The sequence below is a fragment of the Anastrepha ludens genome, chromosome 4 (genome assembly GCF_028408465.1).
Source record: "Anastrepha ludens isolate Willacy chromosome 4, idAnaLude1.1, whole genome shotgun sequence".
Lineage (NCBI taxonomy): Eukaryota > Metazoa > Arthropoda > Insecta > Diptera > Tephritidae > Anastrepha > Anastrepha ludens.
The window spans coordinates 98563320-98575417 of NC_071500.1; the positions used below are offsets into that span (position 1 = coordinate 98563320).

General features: G+C 31.3%; 1 protein-coding gene across 1 annotated transcript; it reads left to right on the forward strand.

The window, feature by feature from the left end:
- Positions 1-815: 815 nt before the first annotated feature.
- LOC128860303 (alpha-soluble NSF attachment protein) lies at positions 816-12042 on the forward strand. The gene is made up of 6 exons (XM_054097747.1): positions 816-1101; positions 2178-2361; positions 2426-2557; positions 2673-2819; positions 2901-3074; positions 5439-12042. The coding sequence occupies exons 1-6, from the start codon at positions 1010-1012 to the stop codon at positions 5586-5588; spliced, it is 879 nt and encodes a 292-aa protein (XP_053953722.1). The 5' UTR covers positions 816-1009; the 3' UTR covers positions 5589-12042.
- The last annotated feature ends 56 nt before the right edge of the window (positions 12043-12098 follow it).

Below are 12098 nucleotides of genomic sequence, written 5' to 3' on the forward strand. Positions count from 1 at the left end.
GGTCAAGAATGTAGCAAAACACTTCTGAAATTCTACTACACTTTCACATACAATCGGAGTTTAGCCAAATCAAATTGCTATGGCACCCTATTTACAACGGACAACAAGTGTTGCCACTCAATTAAATAATTTTCGAACTTGTTACAAACTTTTGGTATTTACGTATGGGAGCAAAATAACTTCAATTGCTTATCTATTTTTTTTAAGTGTCATTAAATTATATACACAAATAGAGAATCCGACAGTTTTACGCCGCCTCCAAACGACATATGAGGTTTTTATAAAAAAACTTTTTCATAGCAGAATTATACTCAGAGATTTGTCATTGCCTGCCAAGCAGCGACCGCTGGTAGTATAAATTCATGTTTCGTGCCCGTGGTTTCGTACCTGTACACCTCCGAATAGCTGTCACGCGCCAATCCGTTCCACTATAGGTTAAAAGGAATTGTTTGGAAAGTTTTTAATGTTTTATAATTATCAAAATTTTACTAAGAACTACGAACATGTTGAAATGTAAAGTAATTGGTTGATATATTTTATAAATATTTATCAAATTTTCTTTAATATTTGCTTCGGAAACGTAACCTTTTGATAGCAGAAATTGGTGTTAAAAATATTTAAAAAAAACTGACTCATTTATATATTATATTTTCTCAAAACGGCACGTTTTTTTATTGTTTCCGCATTACACCTCCGAAATCTCTCAACCTCAATAATTCCCTGCTTTTCGCTTATTTCTTGATGTCATTGTGCTGTCGCTGCTGCCGCCGTCGTCGCTTTTGTTTTTCTATGATTTGACATATTGCCAATGCTGCAGTAATCGTGTTTTCGTTGTCGTCGCCGTCGTCGTTGCAGCTACTGAAGCTTCGTCCGTTCTTCGTCATTGATTTTTTATTTTTTCCAACGCATTTCCGCAAACGGCAGTGAAAAAATTTTGTGCCAGTCAAATAAAATTCCCTAGCGTTATAAATTGTTGCAATTAATTGCAAATTGTGGAAAATTTGCAATTATGGGCGACAATGAGCAGAAAGCGCTGCAATTGATGGCCGAGGCCGAGAAGAAATTGACACAACAGAAAGGATTTCTCGGCTCGCTATTTGGGTGAGTGGGTGTTTCCAGACTTCAGATTGTAATTGAAGCTCTAGCACTAAATTGTGGCATTATTAAGTATACATATATTTGAAAATCTATTGCAAAAGTGTGAATTTCCTTTGTTAAAGCATTACTACCGTATAATAATTATGTATATAGTGAAAAATGTGGCGTAGCTTGATGCAATAACAAGATTATTGATTTTATTACTATGTGAAAGCTGAGAATGTGATGACTAATAAGTGGAGCATTAAATGGGTATACCATCATCTTAAGTATGGATAATTTACTATAAAGTATCCAAGTTTAAAATAATAAGATTTAGTAGTACACCAGTCTGCACTACGCTGCTGGGGCAGGTCAATTTTGCTGAATCTAATCTGCACACTGCCGCAATGTCGTGTCGCTGTCGTAATCGTCATCAACAACGATTTCGATTTTTCACAAAATTCCGCTGCTCACAACGCCCCGCATCACCTAGATTCTTTGTTGGTGTTTACACTACACTTTGCTCATACTTCATGTCAAATCCTTGTTTGTCCTGTGTATACTGAAAATCGGGGCGCAGAAGCACTGCCTTTGCGTCGCTGTACGTCTCACCCGGAAGTCTGGGCTTAGCCTATTTTGCAGATATATTACATACACATTCGTATGTGTAGGGAGGCTCCTTTCACAAATAAAAAACAAAAAACGATAATTCTTTGTAAGTAGAGACATCCTCTTTGTCAGAACTATTTAACTTTTGTTGTTAATATATGTACCTGTATACATACATATATTATTCAAAGTTAAAATATGTATTCATATAAATACGGAGTTTCAAACCAAAAGAATATCCTAAATATTCCAAAATTTCATAATCGTCCGACGATTTTTCCTGTGTATATCGTAATCTTTTTTTTTTTTTTTTTTTTGTGGATTTGTGGACAACTGAACACGAGCACTAATGACTCCACTGTCAACAGCATGGTTCAGTCAATTTATTCCAAACGGCATTCTTTACATTTTTAAAAAATTTATACTGTCCGCCACACACAACTAATTTTGAATAAACCTGTTTTAATAAAATCATTTTTAATATACAGTGGTTCGAATAAGGTAGAAGATGCCATCGAATGTTATCAACGCGCCGGCAATATGTTCAAGATGTCCAAAAATTGGTCAAAAGCCGGTGAATGCTTTTGTGAGGCAGCAAATTTGCATTCACGTGCAGGTAGTCGCCACGATGCCGGGGTTGCATATGTGGATGCATCCAATTGCTACAAAAAAGTATGGAAACCGCTCAAAAAATTGTATAATTTCATTTAATGCTAATAACCATCACTTTTTGTAGATCGATGTTGAAAGCGCTGTCTCGTGCCTGTTAAAGGCAATTGACATCTACACCGATATGGGACGCTTTACCATGGCAGCAAAGCATCATCAGAGCATTGCTGAAATGTATGAAAGCGACCCAGGAACGCTGGTGAGTTGAAACGGAACTCCATAGTTGACTGAATAAAGAGAAATACCTTAATTACATTAGATTTTGAAACTACGTTGCAGAATTTCATTAAAACAGCCACTTTTTTATCTTCTAGGCCAAAGCTGTGCAGCATTATGAACAAGCTGCTGATTATTTTAAGGGCGAAGAATCGGTGAGCTCAGCCAATAAATGTATGCTGAAGGTCGCTCAATATGCCGCACAGCTGGAAGATTACGAAAAGGCCATTAATATTTACGAGCAGGTAAGAATATTGTTAAAAGATGTGTACTTTATTATAGTTTTATATTCATGGTAAATCTTTTTTTTTTTTATGCCCCATTAGGTTGCTGCTTCATCCCTGGAAAGTTCACTGCTCAAGTACAGCGCTAAAGAGTACTTCTTCCGGGCCGCGTTATGTCATTTGAGTGTGGATCTATTGAATGCTCAACATGCTATTGAAAAATATGCACAGCAATATCCAGCATTCCAGGATTCGCGTGAATTCAAGCTCATTAAGGTATGGAAGAGTGAAGAATATATTACGTTTTACATTGGCAAGGAAAGGGAACTACAGCGAAATTACAGCATACAGCACTAATTTTTTAATAATTGCATACATTTTTGGTAATGCTGCTGAATTGACTTACCTTCACTTAATACAAATTCAGTTCGTTCCGGCAATCTAGCCATGAGAAAATATAATTACTGCGCAAAACGCATCGCTGTTGCTGGAGTATGGCTTTCTAAATAGTCCACGCTTGGTGAACGGTACATCATCGATCGTTTTTTACTCGTAGCTTATTGATTGCTTTATGCATCGCGAAATGTAGGACACTGGGAGTCAAATGATGTGTGTGTATGGTTTAACAATAAACACTACAGCTTTCTTCGCAAATTTCGTGCGGGTGAATCAGTGTGCACGTTCTACACAACTCTACATTTTTTAGAATTAAAAATGTGCTCTTAAGTTTTGAACCATTTTTGGACCAGCCGACCATTGCCGACTTTGTTCATGATTTTGTTTAACTGAATCACCATCTGCGATACCAGTTTTGTTTTATGTTAGGTCTTCTGCTCAAATGTCGAATCTTCCTTGAATGAAGTCTAGATTGGCACGGGGTGTAATTTTCACTGAAACGCCTGCGACAGCTTACAGAAAATTCTGTTCGATGTTTTTAGTAGGAGATCACCGGATTTTAGTGGGATGATATCTTTGTAGTGCGAAATTTAGCATTAATAACTTTTTTTTAGTTGGAAAACTTGATAGGATACTTATTATTGGTGGATTTTAATTTTCTTTATTCACGCAATTCACAAAACTTAATAGGATGCATTCGTTCAAATTTACCGCGTGATCATTTACTACTACGGTCGAATGTGATCATCATTTAGCAGGGGGTAGCAGGGGGAATTCTTCCGCGCTTGGGCGTGTTATTGTTGAAGCAATGCACTAGACCCTGCCAGTGCGGTGTGGTTGCTGATTGTCATCGTCATGCGTAGGGCATGAAGTACCGAAATGAAGAAAAAGTTTTTTCGAAAGCGGTCGCCCCTCGGCAGGCAATGGCAAACGTCCGAGTGTATTTCTGCATTGAAAAAGCTCCTCATATGCGCTTCGGAGTCGGCTTAAGACTGTAGGTCCCTCATTATCAAGACGCACACCACAAATAGGAAGAGGAGCTCGGCCAAACCCCCTAACAGAAGTGTAGGCCCAATTATTTATTTATTTTTTTTTTTTTTTTAATTGAGCTAAAGTTACACGGGTCTCACGAGGTAGATCCAGCTCTTCGTCTACAATGGGTGGTGGTTGGTCTCCGATAACGACGTTCGGGGGTTGGAGCTTCATTGCCTCTTCTGTAAAGCTCTGCACCCGCAATCACTCTTGGGCGTGTATTTATTGTTGGTTGGTGCACTTAACTATTAATCCGGGTTTAGATCCTTGAAAATTATTCGATGGCTTTTGTTTTGGTTTTTTTTTTCCTTGTATTTATTTTTTATTTTATATGTATTTATTTATTTTTTTTTTTTTTTGTATTTATTTACATTTTTTTTTTTTTTTTTGTTTTTATTTATTTGTTATTGTTTCTATTAATATACTTATTTTTTGTATTTGTATGTTTATTTTTGTATTCGATTATTTTTTTATTTATTTATTTTTTTTTTTGTATTTATTTACTTATTTTTGTTTTTTTTTTGTGTGTTTATTTATTTTTAATGTATTTTTTGTATTTCTTTATTAATTTTTAGATTCGATTGTTTTTTTTTATTTTTATTTTTTTTTTGCATTTGTTTATTTATTTTTGTATTCGTTATTTTTTTATTTTTTGTATTTATTAAATAATTTATTTTTTGTATTTACTTTTTTTTATTTTTTTTTGTATTTGTTTATTTTTATTTTTTGTGTTGTTTATTTTTTTTTTTTGCATTTGTTATTTGTTTATTTGGTTTTGTATTCGATTATTTTTTTTATTTTTTTTATTTATTTACTAATTTTTGTATATATCTATTTTTGTGTTTATTTATTTATTTTTGTATTTATGAATTAATTTATTTTTTGTGTTTATTTTTTTTTTTTATTATTTGGTTTTTATTATTTATTTTTTTTGTATTATTTATTTTTGTGTTTATTTTGTATTTATTTATTTATTTTTTTTTGTATTTATTTTATCTTTTTGTGTTTATTTATTTATTTTTGTATTTTTTTTATTATTATTATTTTTTTTTTGTCTATTTTTTTGGTTTTTGTGGGTTTGAGTGCATTTTAATTGCTTGCCACGGTATGCCCACCCGATGCTCGGCATCACAATTACAGAGCGATGTTTACATGGCAATTGCCTGGTGTTGATATTTTATATTAACAAATTTACTTTTACTCATTTTGCAGGTACTTTGTGAGCACTTGGAGGAGCAAAACATCGAAGGCTTCACAGAAGCGGTCAAAGATTACGATAGCATTTCACGTTTGGACCAGTGGTATACCACAATATTGCTTAGAATTAAGAAGGCAGCCGATGAGGATCCCGATTTACGATAAATTTACAACAAATAATAATTATTCCAGATAGTAAACGTATAAAAGGAATCAAAACATAAACAAAAACGTAATTTTTAAATTCCACAACACAGTACCATAAGATCAATAAATATTTTTTTCGAAGACAGCAATAAGTAACCCCAGTTATTTATCTACATCAAACAGAAATATATATATACACATAAATACTTTCACTAGACAAAACCAATCAAGAACCAAATACACACAGGAACATATTTTTTGCAGACAGTACCACTACATCTACACACTAACATACTAATACTAAACAGCAGACATATTCCAATTGCTAATATTTCGTATAAAAGATGGAAAATAATCAACATTATTACTATTATTATTATTATTATTATAGAATAGAAGCAATAATAGCTTCTTAAAACCAAAACAAAGATAAACATATTTTAATTTAAAATTTCATATTGTGTAATACAAAATGTAACAAGTACTTTAAATGACCTAAAAAAAAGTATGTAGTTCGAGGAACTTAAAAAAATGGGAAATAGAAATTTTGCATAATTTTTCATATATCATGGCAGCCGTGTAAAAAAATCGCCAATGCTACCGGCACGGTGCGCGGTGATATTTGCTTGAATGGATCTCAAATGAATTCTGAAGTATGATTCAACTCGATCATATTCTTCAGGCATGCTAAACACTGTATCTAATTCGCTTGCCAAGTTCACTCAGGAGAACCACATCTTGCCAGAAAGGCTACTCTTAACAATCATGAGATAGGGGAATGATAGGAAAGAAATGCTGGAACAATCTGTATATCGAGATGAAGATAAAGTGAAATTAATATCAAATGACGAATTACTTAATGCTCGAAGAGAAAATTGTAACCTGAGAGTTATTTGTGTTTTAAATACCACACAAGACGATTGTGCAATGCATACGAAATCCTACACGAGAGCGTCCCTGTCTGCAAACCACAAAATGTTGACGAAATTTCTGTTACATCTAATAAGAAGTTGTAGAATTATTTGCGTTGTGGATTTGTCATAAATGTATCTGAGGGATATTCGTGTATTGGTCAAAAACGGCAGGGAATTCGCTAGTCATCTTTTTATCAACTGAGATGCTAAATAAATTTACCGTTTTCATTTTGAAGAGAAAATTGGTATTTAGGAGAAGAGAGATGTTGTGATTAGATGTGCAAGTGTATCTGGATTGCACCTGAACTAATTCGCTTGAACGAAAAGAGTGCAACGCAAACGGAGTAAGCTGCTACAGCAACAACAAGTGCAACGCAAACAGAAAGAGATGATTTGAATGTAAAGTTAAAATTTCGTGCTTAATAACGGTGAAATACAATAAATGATCTTACAGAACAGAAATGAATGTTCTTAGTAACAGCAATGAATGTTCTTAGTAACAGTAAAAATACAAAACAAAACTAACGATGTTATGAAAATAATGAAAGATGTTGGCTATTGCAATGCGGTAAATGGAAGCATTGAAAACAAAACAAAAAAAAAACATGCTTGAAGCATTTTGTTATGTTTGATTAAATTGATTTGATGCATTTTTAATGCAATATTTTTTTGGAGTGATTTTAATTCATTTAATGAATATTTTTTATAATAAATATTTTATATGCACCAAATACTGGTTTGTGGTTTTATAATAATTTTGTAACCATATTTTTTTTTTTTTTTTCTATTTTGAATTTGAAAGTATTTATACTATTTAAAACTCTTTTTTATTTGTGTTTATTTTATTTTATTTTTCTCAAGGCTTACAACTTTCTAAATATGTCTGTTGCCAAATTTTAATATACATATAGAGTTCTATATATACGTACGAGTATACCCATTATAGGTGTTTGTTAAACGTTAATTGTATTAATTCAATGTTATTACGCGTTATTTGAAAAATGTAAAGCTGTAACACTTTAAATCAAATTGTATGCTATTAAATATATATACATATATTTATATAGCATAGGTTAACTTGGTAAATGGATTTTATTTGAATTAGATGCAACTGTTATTGTAATACTTGGTAAATGGTTTATTTAGTTAAATAAAGAAGAACAACAACAAAAATGTTATAAAAGCAAAAACTAACAACAATGAAAACAATAACTATGGTAGAAAAACACATACATACATATATATGTAAAGATATATAGAAAACATTAAAAATCTATAAAGGAGCGCCATATAAAAATGGCAAAGCAGTAAAGTGCAAGAAATGTGGAAAGAGAAAATGTTTGTGATGAGAAAAATGCATGAAATATTAAAATAAAAACCATGTAAACACATACACATTTGTATAATTATAACTTACATATATGCATTCTATATAAATAAGTTTATATTTGTAAGCAAAGTCGAGTAAGTGGGCCAATAAACGTAGATATGTAAGCTGATTACACTGATTTATTAAAATATGCTGCACCGAAACTTAGCTTAGAACGCAGTTGGCGGCAGCACAGAAGTCAATACCAGCGACCTATGTGCTGTTTCGCATAATTTATGTAAAAGAAAAAATAAAATAAATAATTAAAGTTGCGCAACAACTTATTAACTATAAACAAAATATTATACATACTTACACATATATAAAAACAATTACTAAATTATATAATAAAAAATATGTTATTGAATATTAAACTCAAAAATATTTAAACACATAAATTAAAAAAGCGCATAAAAGCATATATATATATAAAATTTCTTGGGGAGTAAACTTTAAACGAAATTCCAATTTTTTTTATACCTAAAACGAATATTAATTGTTACGTATTTTCTTTTCAATATCGCAAACATTAACTATTATCATTATTAAATACCAAAAACAAAAAATAACCAACAAACAAAAATGCGACGTTTCGTGCGCGCAATACATATTTATGCCTACATACTCATATTACTACATTACTAACCCCAATCCATGCGCATGCGCATACAACAACAATATTATTTATCTACATATACATGCATATATTCCAAATAACACGTATTTTATGCAAATATTATGCTTTAGAGAAAACACTGGAACCTATAAAATATCTACACAAATATGCAAGCAATTAAATAAAAAAGCGAGAAAACTGCATTTGATTAACGTATCATAACCGCGCATAACCTAGTAAACGTAAAGAGCTGGAGGCAAGTAGGGAAAGTCCATACAGTAAAAAAGTAAAAAGCCATTACAATAAATGAATATTAGCAAAAAATAACTTTATCACACATTTAAAACATTTGTAGTGAATTAATAGAAACAATTTTATTAAAAGTTAGCAATTTGAAAAAAAAAAACTTTATTATTAAACAAATAAAAAAACAACATTAAGAGTTGATGCCGAGAAAAAATGATTATTGTTCTTATATTTAATAACACTTAAGAGATGTTTAAGCATGCATTCAATAAAATATAAATATGTGTGTATTATTGTAATTACCAAACAAACTAAAACAAAGAGTAAGCAGGAGAAAAAATTGAAAAAAAAAAAAAAAAATACCAAAATTGTAAAGCCCATTGCCACATAAGTGCAGAAGGAAGAACTGTTGGCGCACGCACCACCTGGCACAAAACGTAGACGGTGGATGTTCAAAATGAATAGTAAAATAAATTAATGAAAAGCACGAAGAAAGTGTCTGCAGTGACTAGCATTAGCCCATAAAGCGGCATGAAAGCATGCACAAAAATCACGCCAATACAATAAAAAAACGCATGAAATTAAAAAAAGAAAACACAAACAACGAACATTTTGACGGCAACAAAGACGACAGAAAAATTAACGAATAACGAAATTACTGACAAAACAAAAAACACATGAAATTGACTATCAAATGGATTTAACAGAGTAAAAGTTGTGAAATGTTAAAAAAAACTTGGTTTTTAACGCTTTTGAAAGCTTTAAAGCATATTAAAAAATGTTATTTAAAAAGCAAACATAAAATTGCCTATCAAATGGATTTAACAGAGTAAAAGTTGTGAAATGTTAAAAAAAAACTTGGTTTTTAACGCTTTTGAATGCTTTCGGCGATATTGAAATATGTTTTTTAAGCAGTTTTCAAGCTTCCAATTTATTTACGAAAAATAAAATTGCAGTCATAACTGTTTCAAGTACAGTGTAATATCTTCAAGTGACAGGCTAATCACCTACTCTGTCAGAAATCAAATAGATTAGCGAAACCAACGCAAGCCAAATCTTGTCGCGGCCCTATGCTCCCGAGAGGAATGAACAAGGAAAACAATACAAAAATACAAACTTCATAAGCGGCTTTGTACGCTTTTACAAACTCAAAAGGCCTTTTCAAATCATTCTCAGAAAAAATTAAATGGGTAAAAGTTGTGGAAACACGTTAACGAATGCAATGTGTCCTACAAACCCAGCAGAAATACAGTTAAGAATGCTTAAGAATTACATGAAAGCGATTTTAAACATATAATAAACTGATAAATGCATATTGGAATAGTCAAAAATGACGCAAGCCAATAGGTAATTTGCCATAAATCGCAAACCAAAGCAAAAAAAAAAATGCGCTCTATAGCTCAAAGGCAGGTTTAAAAAATATTGAAAACTAAACAACTATTGGTAAGCATTCATCATTTCATGCCAAAGAGTACGTGGTGAATTTCGAAAACTGTAAACCGGCGTAAAAAATCGCTACTTTTGCTTCAAAAATTGTGAAAAAGAAGTAAAAGAACGCAAAAAATAGCCACTTAATGCAGCAAAAGTGGGTTTAATTGTTCAAAAACAAAAAGTTTTACTTCAGAGCTCACAAAAAATGAAGTTAAGAAACCAAAAGGGTTTTAGTAACTTTTTAAAAAACACTTAAGACATTCAAAACACGCGTGGCGTGCTTAAGAATCGCCCAGTATGCAGTTCAAAGCGCAAAAACTGCTTAAAATGTAAAAAGAAACATTGAACTGTGTTCAAAAACTAGAAACAGCACACAAAAATTAATAAGTTAATACAAAAACACAGCCTTCAAGCGTTCAAAAGCGTGAAATACTAAGCAATAACGCCTAGAAAACAAGCTAATTAGTCCAAAAAGTGGGAAGATAATTTCAAAAATGCTTTTAATGCACTCAAAAACGTATGGACAGCTAACAACAACTTGAAAGCGTTTTTGAGACAATGAGAAAAAGCGCAACTCACACTAATTTCAACAGTTTAACAACAAAACCAGTTTGAATATGCGTAGACATAACAAACAATTAGACGTAACCTCACTTACGAAGACATACAAAACATTATTAATAATTAAAAAAATAAAAAAACTAACAGCGTAGTGTATGAAAAAAATGTCAAAAGCGCACCAAAACGGACAGAATATAATACATACAAGCACTCAAATTCTTAGAAATTAAAATAGATTGAAAATTATTTTACAAAAAAATTGTATGAAGTATATTTCTAAAATATTTTAATTTTTATGCATTTGAGAGTAAATTAAAAAAGGAATAACATTTACAATAAGACACATAAAATTTTATAAACGGCTTGAAAAAAATAACACCTGACAATTTTTGAAAATAACGAGCAATATAAAATATTTCACCGCCTCCGCTTTCATGCACTTTAAGGTACCAAATAAATAATTACGTATCCAAATAGCGGATGAAGCTGAAAATATACATACATACTAGTCCAAAAATGCTTAAAACGCATTCGACACTACACCTCAAAACTGGAAGACACATTGAAAAAAAGTTGAATACTAAAAAAATCAAAAATTCTTCATACCACAAAATCTCACACCTGCTCCAACATAGCATGAAAGTCATTTTCCTAACTCATCCTCAATACTTAAAATAAATCCTAAATCGACAGAGGGCAATTGTTAACCAACTACAACACTTAACTGTTTTCAAATTCTGTAAAACTTTAAAATGTATTTAAAAAAACATCAACAAATGTCAAGAAAAAAAATATTAATTAAATTTACATAGAAGTTTGTCAAATTAAGTAGTATAAATTAGCACCAAAGCGCTGCGATCACATAAAACTAATTACATAACTCACAACGACGCATTAAATTACAACTTCATAAATAAAAAAAATGAAATCATATAAAACTCAGCAGTTTCAGTAATTTTCAAATTTCCAATTTGTGTGTAATTCGTTAAAAAATAGTTCAAACATTAAGCAGTACACTGTATACTACCAAAAAAAAAAACAAATCAGGAAATGTTAAATGGTTAAAACAAAAGAATTGTAGCGAAGCAAAATTTAGTGAATAAAAAACACACAAAAATCTTTATGTCACCGCCGTCGAATTAAATAGAATAAAAAAAAAAAATAATAAAATGTATTAATGATTAATATATGGCATTCAAATTGGACGCGGTTAAACTGAATGAAAGGCGCCAAAGTCGAGTCAAATTTAAGTAAAAAATGCACGGCAAAGTAATTTTTTTGAAAATTGTATGAATTGTAATGTTGAAATAAACAACCATAAAAACCAAAAAAAAACTACGTTGAAGAATTTGAAGTTTAAGCAGTCGATGAAACAGAAGAAGAAGAAGAAC